This window comes from Anser anser (genome assembly GCF_964211835.1).
Source record: "Anser anser genome assembly, chromosome: 14".
NCBI lineage: Eukaryota > Metazoa > Chordata > Aves > Anseriformes > Anatidae > Anser > Anser anser.
In genome coordinates, this window is record NC_139735.1 from 14,118,421 (window position 1) to 14,136,718 (window position 18,298).

General features: G+C 39.8%; 1 protein-coding gene across 5 annotated transcripts in view; it reads right to left on the reverse strand.

The window, feature by feature from the left end:
* RANBP17 (RAN binding protein 17) overlaps window positions 1-18,298 on the reverse strand; it is a 160,077-nt gene that overhangs the window by 13,658 nt on the left and 128,121 nt on the right. For all 5 annotated transcript variants that reach the window (XM_083798213.1, XM_083798209.1, XM_083798210.1 and 2 more), the window contains 3 exons: window positions 17,570-17,784; window positions 16,290-16,428; window positions 9,732-9,898 (listed from right to left, as the gene is read on the reverse strand). In XM_083798213.1, the coding sequence (XP_083654339.1) occupies window positions 9,732-9,898; window positions 16,290-16,428; window positions 17,570-17,784 (521 nt within the window). The remainder of the gene's footprint in view (window positions 1-9,731; window positions 9,899-16,289; window positions 16,429-17,569; window positions 17,785-18,298) is intronic.

Below are 18,298 nucleotides of genomic sequence, written 5' to 3' on the forward strand. Positions count from 1 at the left end.
CTGCCTGCGCTACGCTAGGAGGTAACCACCGCAGAGCTGGAGCATGGGCAGCAGCTGCATCCTGCACACAAGCTGGTCACGGTGAAACACTTGGTCCTATACTCACTGGTTTTCAAACAGAAATTTTAAACCCTTCCCACTAATTTGAGGACATATTGTAACATGACAGACCATGTTCTTTTCCAGTTGCATCTGTTTATGTGAAGATCTACGGTACGGGGGCCGTTCTCACCTATCAGAAGCAGGTCCCTGTATCCTAAGGGAGACCCTGCTGCTGGGTGAGCTGGCATCCATCAGGGGTGAAAAAGAGATGCCAGCTGACTGTTACAGCCTCACTGACAGTAAAGCAGTGAGTCTCGTGTGACAGAGCAGATTTGCCTAGCCCAGGGGTGGCTACATCTCGCACTGGAAGCAGAACAGTTAACTGCGGCAACACAGAAGACGCCTGATGAATGAAATACCTCCTCTTTCTGCAGGGAGGAGGGGATACGTTTCATTAATTATTACCTTCCAGGGTATGCTGACTTGCTTCTGTCTGTGCTGAATTTCATGTAAACCCTCTGTTGAATGTCACATACTCATATGCTGCCTGAAGTGCTAGATTTTGTATTTGGATATCTGGTGCAGCTGACAGATGTTTACAAACTCATGTATCTGCACAGCTTCTTTCTGCCTATCCATCTGTGCTCCCTGATAGACAGAAAATTATTCTACCTCAGGCTGGAATAACTTATGATTGTAGCATCAACTCTTATTCTGCATTCTTAGGTGGCAGTATTCATAGATTTTCAGTTACAGATACTATAGTGGTCATTCTAAATTAACCTGAGCTGTTTATTTAAGATTCAGCTATTTCTGAACAAGTGGCCATGAATATGTAGCACTGCAGCTGTTTTTAGAGACAAAAGAACTGTGATTAATTAGGGCTTTTGGAATGTACAACTTGTCAACTTTGCAATTTAAACTTCAGGTTGGTTTGGTGTAATGGCTGAGCTCTTTAAAATCCTTGTAAAAAAATAATACACATTCATCTCTCTGCTTTTATCAATAAAGAGGAAGCTAGGTCCAGATCTTTGTGAAACAGTCTCATCTCAGAAGATCACCCTTAGCGTCCCTTTCCAGCCCTCAGGGTAAGAGCCTCTCCCTTCTTGTTCAGCCAGTACTCGTCTGAGAGGTGACAAAGGAAGAAGTCCGTGTCCACTACCAGCACCTCTGAAAAAATGACTCATTACAGATTATTTAATCCTCTTGGGAGGAGAGAACAGCAGTTTCACCTACACCAATGCCTTCCAGCGAGTCTCTCTCTTTAGGAATGCAAATGGTCCTACATCTACATCTTCTAGTCTTCCTCTCAACTACTAGTAGGGCTTATGGTGTGTACATTAGTTAAATTCCTCAAACATGAGCTGCTGTCACCCTTCAGTCCTGTACGACTGAGCTTCTGAACAATTCACTGGTGGGTTCCTTTACACTGAATGCTGACGGTGCACAAAAGCAGCAGGGCATTTTCCATGTTGCAGCAGCATTTCAGCATAGGAATTGGGATCTTTACCTGCAGGATGATGAGGTTTCTGAAATCTCTATTACAGGAAGACCTACCAAAATGCCAGTCAGCTGGGGAGGGAAGATAAGATCAGAAAATGCTAGTACTGGAAAAACAGAATTATTAGTCTAAAACCAATTTGAAGCTAACCTCAAACTTAACTACAGAAACATTCTGGATCTGTAAAAAGCTGCATATGGAAGAAAAGGCAGAGCACGAGATCATCTCCAAATCCTTCTTCCAAGGAACTTGAAGGTATCTCGCACTGGGCATGCATTAATCCCTGCATCTGAGCATGCTGATGCTGTGGGGAAGTGTGCCCATCGCAGCTCCTGGGGACACAAACCCCACGCGCCGAGGAGCAGCCGTTAACCCGCGATGAAGCTCGCACTCACCTGCAAGCCAAGTCCCGCCGGGCATCTCTCACGTAATCCACCTGGCCTTGCAGCAGCGCCACGGCGTGCACATCTTTTACAAGAGCCCTGATGTTGCTTGCCACAAGGCAGCTGGGATTTGCAGGCAGATCAAGTGTGGGCTCAAACTGTGTGGACGTCTGCCAGCAGCAGACCTGGAGGCGTCCCCCACACAGCAACAGTAACCAGTAGTACAGAGAAAATTAGAACCAGGGTAATTATTTTACCCATATTTACCTTAGTTTAGCACAGATACGGTTATAATCAGCAGGGACAGGGAGGCAGCCTGGCCTTTTAAACCACACCATGAAGGCAATTGGGTTTTAAGAAACCCACAAGCATGGCTCTAACCATTATTCAAAGACCCTCCGTAAAGCAACATGACCTGCTCAATTTGAGCAGCCTAATTGCACAGAACTTGAAAAGGCTAATCACAGTATTAATTACTGATTGCCTAACACACTTCAAGCCTTTTCTGTTTTCAAATTGTTCATAAACCGATCCTAATTTCTACTGTGGAACAATTAAAAGTGTTTTCGTTATCCTGGAGAACTGAACTGTAACCAAAGCTGTTGCGAATAAACATAAAAGACAGATGATAAAGATGGTAATAAGCATATTGCTACTGTGTCTTGAATAGTCACCAACACTTCTTAGTGAATATCATCTTTCACAACAACAACAAAGGATAAGAGCACAAGGCTATTTCATGCAGTCATCAAAACAAAATGCACTGAATATTATATTTCATACTAAATACATTACCCTGGCAGTTTGACACTCAACATTTCAATAGATATTGCGTCTCTCTCAACATTCTCCCTGAATTTCTGCAGATGGACTTTTAAGTATCAATGGAAGATTACTTTACTTGTCACACTAAAAAGATTTTAAAGGATGGCTGCACACACTTCATTTTTAATTTTTTTTTTAAAGGGAAATGAATCACGAATCGAGAAACACAGTTATACTGAAAGGTCAGATACTGTGTTGTGCAGGAGTCCTTTGTGTGTATCGCTCCTGCAATAGCTAGCTGCCTCTTGTCCCTCGTGTGCCCAGCAAAGCATCGCAAAGACCTGCTGAAGTAACACTACGCTAACCTAAACTATACTGAGCTAAGCTAACAGTATTCCCAAATTGCATCAAACTGTTGAGATTTTTTATTTTTATTTTTTAAAACTACGCCTGTTCCTGGAGATACATAAATACAAAATAATCTCAATTTTCAGTGAAAAGAGCCACAAACAAGTAAACACAAGGACAAAACCCAAAAGATTTGGGGTTTCATGATCTCAGAGGACTTCCTGAAAACCCAAGTATCTCTGAGGATCACAAAAACCAAAACGGAACAAAACAAACAAATAAACCCCCACAAACCAAAGACAGCAACCATTTATTAGCCTGGAAAAAAAACATGGATTTTGAGGTACAATCCCAGAGTCCTGAGAACTAGGTTAAAGGGTTACAACAAGGTTAAGCAGAACAGGTATTTAGTGTACACCAGCCAACTAGAAAGTTTTCTGCAACGAAACAGCCCCCATCACCTGCCGCCTACCTTTTCATCTGCTCAAAACGAACACCAATGAGGTCGAAACGCCTCATTGAGCACCAGATCTCTATGCAAGCATCATCTCATTCACTATAAGCTTTGGTGGGCCGCTGCTATCGTATCCAGCAGCAATTAAACATCTTTGTAAGCCACTGCTATTCTAGAATTTTAAATTTGATTTTTTTTTAAATGGGGGAAGGGGAGGGTGTTTGTTCACCGAGAGTGAGTTTCATTACTCACATGGCAAATCTGCCAGTAGCAGACCATGGAATGGATTGTTACCTTTCCCTATCCATTTTGTAAAGATATTGCTTTCTTCCAGACTGCAAGCATCACTTCTAACTGGATTTTGAATTATAATGTGAACTTTACAAAATTATTGGTGCTATTCATATCGCTAGTTAGATTCTATGGAATGGCAATATTTTTTGCCCTTCCCCTAACCAGCACCTCTTAGTGTTTTATATAAAACCACCACGGCCAGCAGAAATCGAACATTTCCAAGTAATGTAAAGTATTACATTGCACCGAGTAAACAAGGAATAAAACATTTTTATACTTCTCCTTAAACTTATTTGCTTTTTGAAAATATTTATGCAGTGCAGAAGGCATGAGGTTATTGAGAAATACAGCCAGTTCCTCTTCTTTAATTGAAACATTTATGTTTTCTGTTCTGCTAACAAAAAGCAATGAACAGTAATAATGTGAGATAAATATACAAGAAACTTATAGATATGATTGTAAAACAACATCATCCTAATGTTTTCATTTAATTACCCTGAAATGTATTCTATTTAATATTCATTACTCAAAAGCCAATTTAAAAGAGAAAGAGGTGAAGGGACTTATTCAGAAAGACGGACTGTCATTCACTGCAATAGTTATCTAATATACAGAAGTTAATAAAGCAGATTAATCTACAAGTCCCTTTAAGCCATCACTGAGTTTAGAACAACTGCCTCTTTGACCCTTAACCCTCCCGCTGTGCACCAGTAGCAGGTGCCAGCTGCACTAAAATGATGGCTGACGCATTTTAACGCAAGGTCTTTTCTTACTTTGCTTCTGACCAGCAGCTGACCCTGTAGGAACGATTGTTTCATGTGCTGGCCTAAAGGCTACATAAACCAGTAACTGATAAACAAAAGCATACATACACCAGCTGCCTAGCCCGAGGGTGCACATCCAACACTGACACCTCTAGCAGTTTGTGCTGCAAGCCGAATTGCAGCTTTTTGTTTCCATGCATGAATTCTGTACAATACTTGTTACTTCGTGGCCCTAAACTTCTCTCCATCCCCAAAACTGTTTGTGTAAACTATAGCACAGCTTGAATGATTAAGAGGAGATGCCCAATTTGATTTAGCACCATTATTAAGAGCGTGAAATCTTCAGATACATCACTAATGATGATGCATTTTAACATTAAAAGTCTTAAAATCAAATTACTCGATTCACATGACAACGAATCACAACAGGGCTTTAAACAAAGCAGGATCAGAAAAGACACTAAGCTCATTAATATTGTTTGATTTCTTAATTGACAGCACTCATGTAGTGAAAGCTATACGTTTAGCAATATTCTGGAGACTGAGGCCGCTGCTGCCTTTACACGTGTGCAGTGAGAAGCACGTACAAGAAGAGTAACCTATTTTTCATGAAGATAAGATGACTTTGACATAGTTATTTTGCTGATACAAATTACACAACCACAAAAACAATCAGAGTAATGATTAAATGCAGTTATGTACATGGGAGACTACTAGTGCAAATGTTAACATATTTAAATGGGTTTCCTTCATTAAAAAAATTATATATGATATTAAACCATCAATCAAATCGAAACACTAGAGTCTCAACGTATTGTCACTGGTTAAAATAAATGACTCTGAGACTGAATTTTGGCTCACTCAATATGGTGCCTTTTCTGTTGCTTAGCCACCCAAGTCTCTGCTGGCTTAGGCTACAGCTGGTATATCTCCATCCCTTTCAATTAATAAAGAAAGTTATGATAGTATTGGATAATATTTCTAAATTGTGCTAAGAGGTTGAAAACAGATGTCCCAGGGAAAATCCCTTTCACTGCCGTATCAAACCTTTCAAGCCTGCAAAAGCTGAGCACTCTGGTCCTGATAAGCAGAGCCTTTTAACACATTTAATTTTAAGCAAAGGAACAGTTGTACCCGCGGGTTTGATCTGCTCTTAAAACTAAGCATATGCTCAAACATGTGGCTTAAGGTGCTCAGGCACTCAGCGCCTTGCACAACTGCCCTCTGTCAGTGCAATGCAGATTTCTTTCTGTGATGTGCTCATGTGCAAGTGCTTCTGCACGTTTCTCTGCATAGGGCCAGGAAGCATGCATTATGAACACATCTCCTCTGGATGTTTTTATTTCAATTACTGTGCATAGCTCTACACTAGCTGTATATGGCACCAAGGTTTATCTGAAATACAAAACCCTAACTGATTTTACTGCATAAGAGGGAAAAAAGGAAGGTGGCACTTTACAATATGTTTTTATTTTACTAGTAATGCTTGATTTTTCATTGCAACTGGCATCTTTACCTTCTGTTTTACACTTGCTACGCAGTGCTGCCGGGCTGCTTCATTTAGTGCACCTTTGTCACTTGCTGAAGTTGGAAGTCATGAGTGCTCAGATCCAGTGAGCAGCCTGCATTAAGCTGCTGCACATCCTCCTCTTCCTGCACTACTGCCTGCCTGATCCTTGCCCAAATCTCTGCCACTTTTCCTCTGCTGCAGTTCTCCTCACCTACAGCCCCCAGAAGGGCTCAGCGCAGGCACAGCCCCGTACCAACAGCCCTAAAATAACTGCTCAGCAAACCACCCCCAGCTGTGGGCCCACCTGGGCTGGGAATATCACCGGTCAGATCTAATCCAAATGTTTGTACAGCATTTGAATTTACTGAAGAAAAAAAGTCCATGGGCTTATCCAGTACTTCTCCATACCAAAACTAAGAGTCTGATGTGTACAACTCTACAAGATGAGCATCAGTGGAAGATAAAGGCAGTGTTTTAAACCCCCAAATTACACTTTCATTCATACAGTGGAGCAAACACTTGCTCGAACTGTTTTAGATGACATCAGGAAGTCGCTCCTGAAATAACAGGAGATGACAGTGGGAGCCTTTTAAAATTATTTATGAAAGTGCTTATAACACAACCCAATGCAACAGCAATAGCTGACTGTAATACATTTAATACTGCTTTCTACCCATATATCTCAAATTACTTTACACATGTTAATTCAGTTTAGTTGTAAGACATCATCACAAAGCAGTTGTTCGCAGATTAAGCTTGGACTAAACAGCCCGCCCTAGGGAGCAAAGCAGAAAGCAGGGCCACAGTCAGCAGCCCCTGTTGGCTTTGGAAGGACACCGCTACTCACACCTAAACCTTAAAGTTGTTTCACTTCTGTGCTTCCTATTACTCCTGTCTTTGTGCTGTCACACCTACTCTTTCAAAAAATAAAAAATAAAAATCACAGAGCTGCTGTGGGATGTACCTAAGCAAACAAAATATCAATTAATAGGCTTTAATTATACAACTGCACTACTCCAGGGGCTAAGAAAGATGCGAGCATCAGCCACGGATATACACCTATTTACTGAGCCGTATCCCGATGCCGAATTGCCTCGTTTGCCAATGAGCGAAGGCTGGGCTGTAACCTACAGGCAGAACGGCCGCGGCACCGCTGGGAACCAACAGGTTCCCCCGTGTCCCGCAGGGCCTCCAGCAGCACGGCCCCGCACACCCTCGCAGAGGGGCTCGGGGCAGGGGCAGCGTGGAGCCCCCGGCCCGCAGGATGTGAAACGTCCCGGGGAAAGGCCCCAGTGGCCGCTCACAGGCAAGCTCGGAGGTTGCTGCTGCTTGCAAGGAGCAAAACTGGCAGGGCTGAGCCGTGCTGCAGCTCCTCAGCTACCGGGATGACCTGAGGAGGGCAATTCCTGGAGCGCCCTTGGAAATTTTCATCATCCAACTACTTTTACAGATCCAAGGTGGAAAAACCCCATGTTCTAACTAGTAAATAATTGCAGTTATCATTGCATCAGTTTAGTCTAAAGAGCTGACAAACCCCTCTAAACTCTAAGCACAATTAGTCATTAGGGTCTAGTTTTTCAGCACTGTTAAGCAATTTGTAACCCATTGCTTTTAATAGGGTTATGCATTACTTAACCGACACAGATGTCTTGAAAACTGAAACCGCTGGTTATGAAGCAGCAACCTTGTTCATTAGCTTCCATGATAGTCAAATCATCTATAAAACCAGTGTTTAATGGCCAGCCGATGAATAATCAATGTCTCACTTTTCATCTGAGTGTGAAAATGAGAATAATCTAATACATCGTCCCTCTGGTAGAAAGCAAGGCCTTGGGTTCCGTTTCTATTCAGGGCTGATTTATAACCCAATGGAAACCTGATGTAAACATATGATCAATGAGTCCCATCATTGCTGATAATAACCCCCAACCGGCCCACTCCCTCATCTCAAAAGCCATCCCTTTAGGCTATTAGTTTCGTCCAGCTAATCCTCTCTACTATTTCTGCCTGCTGCTTTTACCTTGGCCATCCGTTCAGTCCGGCAGACTCAGAAGTAATTTTATACGCAGCAGAGAGCGGGTGGAATTGATTTTTCACTCAGTGCTCAGTTCCCATCTGAATAATTATCAATTTTACTGCCTCATAAAGGGAAGAGTCAAAATTTCAAATCAATTCAAAAGAGCTTCTGAGACTACAGAAACTGTGCATGAGAATAAAGGTCAAAGTTGTCAGTGACCCCGGGAGATGATGTCAGATATTAGTCCGCTGAGCAGTTGACATCAGAGGCACTCAATATGATATGACTAGTGCTAATGCAAATCATATTTATGCTGACTACTGGAGACCAGCCATTAATATTTAAAAGAGTACGTGAAAGCCTGCATTCAAAATAAATATAACATATTCCACAGAATCTGAAGTTAATAAAGACAGATCACTGCCCGGTCATATGCTGTAAAGTGAAAGATTACTGCATATTAACAGACGAAGTATTACGTTAGGGTCGCCACAGATGCAGCCAAGTCCTGCGCCTGGGCTGCTGCTCTGTCCTTTCTGCCCAAATCACAGTGCACACGGCGCAGTGCTGAGTAATTTGACATATCCAAACGCTGACTTCACTGCTAGTGTCCGTGAAACCCCTACTGGGGAGAAAACATGAGCACTTGTAATATGACAAGGGAATCGTCCTATTCTGATAATGATGCCAATAATAAACATCATTAATATTCTCCCAATATGCAATATACTGCCAAGAATATATTAGTTACTTTTCACCTTCAATTAGACCAGTAAACGAATGACAACAACAATCACGTGATGAAGGTGACTGTATGCCAGCTTTTTTCCAAATGACAGCGTATCTATTAGGGAAGCAGAACGACGACCACACTCATCATTTGCATTTTGTTAATAACTTCCGTTTTCATTAAAAGCCTCCAGACCTGCGGAACGCGTCTCCTGAAATGGCATCTTTGCAACTGCATTAGGAATCCAAGGAGTCTAGTAAATATGCATCTTCAAATAGCTTAATGAGATTTTAAGGGAATGTGGCATGGAGCAAATGTGGAGAAACGTAGCTAAGATCATCCTAATCTCCTCTTAATGTACTCAGGCTACAATAAACTTGGCTGAGCTGGGAAGGGGAAATCTTTCCTAAGTACTGCAGCGACCGCTTCCTTTTCAGAAGTGAGATTTAATTTCTATCGTATTCACCTTTAACTGAAAAATCCAACTGTGAGTCACCTACTGCAAAGTAAACATTCACACTCAATAGCATACAACCATTCAATTTAGACATTTCATTACCAAAGTCTGTGGTTCAATGCCATAAATTGTTCTTCTACAATACAGAACGTTCCTCACCGTTTTTCTATAGGAATGTATTGATGATGTTGCATACCGCATTTTTTGAGCAAAAATGGAAACCAAAGTTTTAAGATACTGTACAGCCAAGTTCAGTATCTACGCTTTCCAGTATGACAAAAAATATCTTCAATCTTTGGTTGTCATGAGAACACAGCTGAACCTACTCTGGGTTGCATACCAGCCCAGGGAGATTTGTTCTGTTACTAAACAGCCTATGCTACCCTGGCATTCAGTACCACAAAGTCCACAAATCAGAAAAAATTATAAAATTAATAATATCCCATAGAAAAGACTGACAATTCACCTGCTGTAGTACTTCCGGGTTCTGCTGCATGAAATTAAACAATCTTTGTCCATCCTGTGAAATTTCTCTACATCGTAGAGTCTTCTTGCCTTCTTTAGCTATGTGCTTGAAGAGGTATGTGACAATGTAGTCTAAGCTAGCGCAACAGCTGGAGGAGACGATTGTATCTGCATAAAAAATGAAACAGTTCTGAAATTGTTTCCATAAAAGAATAACTAATAATGACATTTTATAGTACTCAGAGCTCAACTTTAATAATCTGCTTGACATTAGCCTAATCAATACATCAACAAGACTGTTTTTGATGTATGAATGGACCTGCTTTGAAGACTGTCTTTATTAGCACACAGTGGTATTAAACCTTTCAGACTCCTGAAAATTAAAATTCTGTTTTGATCCATTTACCAAAAAAGTGAGGTTAAATAAGTAGAGCCATCGCCCAGTCTTTTTCCCAAGCAGCATTTCACAATGCTTCTCTGCCCCAAACAGCCCACTGGCAATGTCAGATGGCACACAATGGACAAGAGCCATGCCAGGTAGTAAGAGGGTGACCATAGAGCAGCCTGGTGGTCCCTTTGGTTAACAACTAATAATTCAAGTAGGTTAAAATATATTAAATCTGGCTGGCAACAACACAACTGCAGTCACTGACCAACACTTAATGAATGTCCCCGACACGGAAAGTCATGACAGCAAGGAAGGATATTGCTGAAAAGCATAAGCAAAAGCCACTTCATATCTTTAGTTACTGTTTCTATAAGTAAGGGAGATTAAAAGCTTAAACCTATTTGCAAAGTAAATATGTCTGCCTGATTTATGTAAGTTATTTTGTTGCTAGGTGTTGCCTGCTGTGCTGCTGCTGTGAAAGAGGATTCTGTTCACTTGTGTGCATCAGCATGATGGCAACGGTGCACTGGTCCTGGTTTCTCACGCACTCTCCTCTCATCTTACTCCTCAAAACAGTGGTGAGCCCCTTCTCCTGTCCAGCTGCTGTCTCCTCCTGCCCTGACCCCGAGATGCTCCCAGGCCCTAAGAAGGGGGGCTGCCACCTTACCTCCCCACTCCATCTCTCCTGATGAGAGCCACGGTGTTAATGAGCCACCAGCTCCTCACCACACCACCACGAGCTGAAGCTCTTTGCATACTTGCAGGGGTTTGACATGCTGGGTGCAAGGTTTAGCTGGAACTGACATTCCCTGCAACTGCAAAACCAAATCCAAACGTGTGGATTTCGGCCCCCATCCAGCTTCCAATGACTTCAGCTAGTAGTTGTCTAGGCCTTTTATAGTTCACAGCATTTATTTTAGATGGGCCACTGGAGTAAGAGATGTGTGGGGGTTGCAAAAGGAATTAGACTGTTAAAATGCTCATTCTGAGGGAAAAGGGATTAGAAGGATCCAATTAAATGTACCTTGAATTCTTTAAACTATGCTAATTTGGAGGCCTGCCAACCTTGCAGTGTTCATTTAAACACATCCCTCTAGACACTGAAGTATTTTGATCTGTGTCTGTTTTAACTCCTTAAGCTCTGTGCCAGCATTATTAACTCTTTGCCATCTAAAAACTAATTGTATTTTGCTAGCAGTTTGAAATAAATGCTGAAGAAGCAGTTGCTACTGAAGAAGCCTCAAAAGGTCTCCTAAGACTTGATCTTCCAGAGGTGCCAGATGACTTAGCAGCAGGAGCTGAACGTGGTCCACCAGATCCCAGGAACAAGCTGCAGCGTCCCGACTGAGTCTCAGACTGACCCTGGGCATCCCAGGACTGCATTCAGCAGAGCCGAGTCCTAAGAAATATTGCCTGCAGAAAGCTGAGTTCAAAGTTATGAGTCTTGCCAAAGTAAAGACTGCAGAACCTGGCACTCATCATGTTCTCAACCAAAACAGTCCTGCATATAAACTAGAAATGCAATTCATAGTGGAATTGAATCACCATCAATAACAACAAGTGAGAGATTTGAAAATACATATTTCATAGGAGGGCTCTGCTGTATTTCTAAACCAGTGCTTAACTCTATTTCTTTTTAAATTGAATAATACAAAGTAAATCACTATCATCAGTTTACAAAACAGCAGTAGTTCTAAACATGCTGATACTGTACAAGTAGATATTTTACATTCGACAGTAAGTGATTTTAGCAGGACAGCAGACAGGTCTATGCTATCATTTGCTCATGAGAATCTGATATGAGTGTTAAGAGCTACTTAAATTTGCCCATAACTATATATCAAATATGCTTCCCTATACTCATTTTTCCTTTTGATTGCAAGGATATAACAGACAGGGAGCGTCAAGCAAACTCCCTTGAATGACTCTTCTGGGCATGAGGAACCTCATGCTGGAGCAGGCTAGCGTGCTCACTAAATCTTAGTGAGACAAGCCAGGCAACCAAATAAATAGAATGAACAAGTGCAACAAGGAGCTACCATTTCTGGGCTGTGAACAGAAGAAATGGATGGAGAAGACATAATAAGACAGAATAATAAAAGACATGGAGGTAAAAGCTTGGGATAATCAGGAAAAATGCAGTCAAACCACACTTCTCATTTCTGGTCAGCTCAGCTCCACCACCTGTGAACTAATCATCTGGACTGTGAAGCAAGCAGGCCGTGGCTGCAGCAGAAGCCAGGAGCAGCTCTGGGTGGGCAGCAGGGATCCAGCAGTAGGAATCCAGCAGCAGGTCCGCAGCTCTGCCCAGCAGAACTGAGCTCCCAGGGCTGGATAGGTGCTGGTGGCGGGGAGGGGACAAGGGCGACAACCCTGGTGCCAGTCACCATCATGTTCAGCTGCCTCTTTTAATTATTTCATTTCTTCTTTGCCAGCTTGCATTCATTTAATGTGTTCAGTGCTGACTTTATCTGAACTTTTTTTTCCATCTCCATGTTTTCGCATTACGTATGCAATTCCAATTAGCCATTAGCTCAAATAAGTGGCAGTAGAGCTTGTATGTTAGAACGAGTTATATTATTACGAAAAAGCCAACAAAGAAACCAAACAACTTTTGGTCTAAACAATATGACAACGGCATGCTGGAGGGGAATTATTTCTGAACGGTTTAATGACCTTCCTGAATCTCTGCAAATTAAAAGATTTTGTTTTGTTTTCCACATAAAGGTAAGGAGAGGGAGTTAAGTGGTATTTTCCCTGTCCATCAATCGCTTACAGTTCAATACCAGCATTATTTGCCTTTGAGACTAAACCTAGAAAGTAAAACGATTTAGCAATTTAACATCTAAATTAGGCAGCAAGACAGAAAAAATGTTTTAGTTTTTCCTCAATGAATAGCATAGTACACTATTAATCATACGAGAATTAGAAAAGCTTTGCAGAGATTAGTGACAACATGCCAGGCAGACTACATTAAAAGGCTCTGATCCACTGAGTCAGCTGTGAAAAAGCCAGGTAAACACTTTAGAAGAGAACTATTGGAGTGTTTATCCTCACAATAAAAGCTTAGATGAGGGCTTCCATTACAGCTGATTTACAGCTAGGGGCTTCCAAAGGAATACATATTCTTCCATGGTATTTATAAAGTGTGGAATCAAACAAGGTATTTACTCAGAATGAACACTCCTAAGAAATAAGGATTTGGGGAATGTTTATCTTACAGCTGACAACAATGAAAATCTCAAACGTTTCACACACGTGAAGGGAATAGAGAAAAAACAGATGCTTTTTTTCTGTCAAACAGAAGTGATCTCCCAGTATTTAATTTTTAAAATAAAAAGCCAGCTATTTCATTTTTATAAACATTTCTGAAAATGACTTATATGTTCTAATCAGTTTAAAACACAATTCCCCCTCAGATGGTTCACAGCCCTGAGCCCTATTATTCTGACAGTGTTCTTGTGGCACTGATGTAATTCAGTGAAAGAGGCAACACTTGGGTATACTTACCCATTTACTAAGGGCAGAAGGATGCATGTGACCAACTAACACAGAAGAAACAAATTTTTATTTCACTGCCTGACAATTGGTAATGCCCAAATACCAAAACTTTAGAAGGGATAAAAGATTTAGAAGAACCAGTTTAAGAAAATGCACTGAGAGGTAACGAACTCCAGAGATGATTAAAAGACCTGTAAGTTAAGAGCTACAAACTCAGCAAAAAGTAGTTCATCTGGACATGGCATTATAAGAGTGTGGAAAATTATTCAATACATAAATAAAACTTTTAGAACATAAATGAGGAATATAAAGGCCTACATTGGTATCATTTTTTGATATCTGCAGAATTAAGAAATGTCGTATTGAGGAAAAATTATCACTATTACTTCAACATAAAAAGTAAAAAAAAAAAAGGCATTTTCTAGCTGACTAACTACGGTAAGTACTTATTACTTTTAATGTGCAAGAAATGTTCACAGAGATTAAGGGCTGCATAGGCATTTAGACTGAAAAAAAATATTTTAGAAAGCTAGAGAATGAAAGTAGAAAATCTAGGGAAAATACCAGTGGGATCCTACAGGTGGTGGCAGAAACCAAACAGAACCAACCCTCCAGTCCAAGCTCCTGCTCAAAACAGGGTCAACATCACACAGGTTGCTCAGAGCCCTGCTGATTATCTTGGAATATTTTCAAGGATGGAGATTCCACATCCTCTCTGGGCAATATGGAAACGGCCTGGTCTTAGACAGATCTCACAAGTCTCAAAGACTAAAAAATGACTTTGGAGGAATCAGAGTAAATGTAGAAAAAAAAGAAAAAGTAAGCATAATAGCTTTTGATGGACTGCATCAAGCTGTCAGTGAAGTTAAAAAAAAAAAAAACCTAAACACTTTATTTTGGTCTTGTACATTTGCACTTGTTTTTAGGTACTTAAGATGAAAAAATCTTATTGGCTAAGCAAGTATATGGTTTATAAAAAGTGAGGTTTTTTTGTTGATACTCTTCTGATTAGAAAATAAGGGATTTCATCAAATAGAAGTCTCACAAGAAAACATTTTCTTTCCTAAAACTTAGTAATTCCTCATGACACAACTCCCAAATACCTAAAACACAAGACTTGTAAATTACAATTGGAAATACACACTTTTCCTACTCTTCCTCAACACTTTTTGAGAGTGGAAAATAAACATAACACATGAAAGCTGAAGCTTATATAGCTTTTAAATTTTCTTCTCTCTCTTTTACATGAATTCAAATTGGGTTTCAAAGAGATGGTTAAAGTAAACTTGGTATGCTAGTGAATTATTAAAATGAATATATCCAATACCTCAAACGGAAGAGATGTAATGTGGAATAATACCAGAGATCAGGAACAGAGCTTACTAAACTAGTAGCTGTCAGTCAAGCTAGCATTGAGTACAACATATCCATTTGCAAACAATCAACAGGCAGGCTCGCAGCAGAGCCAGCCGATAGGCAGAAACTGCTGTACCATCATTACAGGTGACAAAGCACTCAAAATATCTGGGAGAAGATGGATTTCAGCATTATATAATAAAGTGACCTGAATACTACTTTACTACTGTTGCTTAGCTATTTACTACCCATTCTCTTTCTAAGAGCGGTTTCCATCTTGCAGCAAAAACTGCTGAATGTGTTTAACATAGCAAATGCTTTGTGAACCTTGGTGCATTCATGCATTCCTGTGGGGCCTGACTGACACTTGGCAGTAATGAGAAACACCAGCTATTATGGAATAACATCCATACACACTAATGTTATACATTCCTATTTTTTTTCCTTAATAACCACCCTAATCAATACATACTACTGTAGGGTTTTAAACAGCTTCTCAGTCAAAAACCATATAACTGCATGGTATTCCAAGGTCATCAGGATATAACTGCATGTTTTATTTTTTTTTCTCCCAAATGCCGTCTCCTCTTCCATATTCCAAATGAATTTAAGCTATCAAAAAAGAAAACCCATCAACCCCCCAAATATTTAAACAGTCACCTAGTTAAAAATTGTATATTAAATTGTGCAAGAGAATAAAATGAACTGCAATCAAAGCGCTGCATTTTCATTGTTACTCCAGGTATGCTTCTGTTACACTGATTCCACTCTAAATTGCATTCAGGAAGTACTGAATAATTAAAAATCTAGTTTCTTTTTTCTACTTATAAAGGTATCCTGAAATTTCTCCAATCATATCACAGCTGTGCAGAATACGCATGTACAACATACAACAGCTTGTTGTTAACATACAACAGCTATTTCGAGCAAATAAAACAAAACCTGGCAGATTCCTGTAGACATACTAATATATTTTACTTCTGAGGAACAAATGCATGATTTTCCAGTACAATTCTAATGGAGCAAGTGAATAATTTTACTAGTTCTGGTTTGTAAGAAAAGATCATTTTAAAATATTACCTGCACAAACCTACAGGTTAGATGTTCAAAAGAACTTAGCTCCCTTAACTGAAGAGTCTTAAAATGTTCAAAACCCAGCATCTTCCACTGTCCTTGATTTTCATTTTTTAAAGTATGAATGAGTGTCCTAGTAAGGTCTGAGCTTCGAAAATCTCCCCATTCACTTTAAAAATTACAAATAAACTTCAACTACATATTCAGTTCCTTCTTCAGCTGTATGCAAGCAACGCTTACCTATTGCAGTAAGTCCTTCAGATATTGAAGTAAGGATATAGATTAGGACACGAGGCTCTAAACTGGTAATGAAACTCATGTGATCCTGGGTCACACATTCCAAAAGTGGGTAATAAGACTGGCTTAGTTTTCGATATTGCTGGGGGGAAAAAAAAAAGATATACATTGATATGGATATTATGGTTAACTAATGTTAATTACGTTAACAGATGACAGAAGATGATCGTATTTTTATGATGTGATAAATTCTAATTTATCCGTTAAATCAGAACGTTTAGAGAAACAAGATGTTTTCTTGTCTTTGGTAGTTTTTAACTTTTCAAATTTACCATAGGATATAAACTCTATTAGTTTAAAACAAGTTCTGAATAATACTGTCATACTTTAACACTCTACACAGCATTCAGTCTAGTAAAAGTAGTGTAACATCCTGTTTAGAAGGTCAGTTAGACAGGATTGGTGCCTGTATCTTACTTTCTGCAGGAAATCTTACTGAGGTTTATCACAGATTTCCCCAAATCATCTCAGAGATGCACATTTTGTGCTTAAATTATTTCCTGTAACAGGCTTTGCACAGGAAAAGGCACTTGCCTGACTGGCACAACTAGATAACTTACTCTTAGGGACCCTTATTTAAAAGCATGTATTTTTGGATGGCTAGGAACGTGCCAAATATGTAGTCTTTACTATACAACCAAAAAACTGGTTTTCACTGAGAGAAACTTTTCCAGTTCTAAGGACTTTTTGTGACAGGCACAAGTTTGGGTTATTAACTATCCAGAATTTGTCCCTTCCTGCAGGAAAATGACAGTTCTGAACAAAAATGCCTCAATTCAAATTAAGGCTGATATTGCACAAGATCTGCTGTCTTCCCACAGAGATGTGGGAACATGGTGTACTTTAAAGTTTTAAATTCTATGGAAAATACATAGTGACAATTTACAGATTGAAACTAATTGCAGAGCGGCTGAATACGTGAGGACGTGTTGCAATGCACGCCGGCAACCTAAATAGGTTTTGAAGTATAGAAAGGAACAAAATTTTACATTTCTCCTTTTTCAATAAAAGCTTAATGAAAATTCTGGAAAAGCTCCAATTTCATACGGCAGTTCTATCACACCTGTATTTTGGATGTCGCTATATAAATAGATCCAAGTAATTGAACTGAAAACTGCATTTGAGCTGTTCTAGATCCCTCTGTCTCATTATAACAATACAAAGCCTGTGGTGGTGTTATTTCATATTTTACGTAAAGACTCCCAAGATGAGTAATTGCTTACTAGCAAGTCACTGTGGGATACTGAAAGCAGCATTTTGACAAAGGCCTGAAGTACATTGTCAAAGTGGTTGTCCCCGTACAACTTGAAGACGCCAAAGCTGACATAATTTCCACATAAGGCAGATTTGAGTGCAGAGTAACAGATGGAAATGCCCTTGAGTTTCAACGGATAAACCTGATCTTTTGACAAAGTCCCAAGAGAGAGGATCTGATTACCTGTTTTCATAAAAAGAAAGAGAGAAACTTAAATAAGCAGCTGCAAATATAAAATATTTTGATGGCACTATCTAAACTCATTTTTTGTCTTTATTTTCATTACTATTCAGAAGTATATTGGTTTCTTCATTTGGCGTAAAAGATCTCTTAAATAAGCGTGACTAGAGCTTAAAAGCCACCAAGGAATTAGTATGCAAAAATTAAAATATAAGCCGTGGAATTGCCATCGTTGATTTACATCCAGACCGTGACTGAGTCTATCAGCATGAATTCCTTAATCTGAACAGAGTTGCAACACATGGTTTTATAGTTTCTCATGCTGCAGCAAAGCCTGTTTTTGATCCATTAGCATGATGATCTCTTGGGATAGTTGCTGATGTATACACACACTAAATACATCCCTCAGAAAACAAATATGTCCATTACAAAAGCCTCTATTTTACCAGTCACAGATGGGAATGATTTTTTAATTAAAATCCATGTTTATACTGTAAAAATAACAGCTAACTGTAAA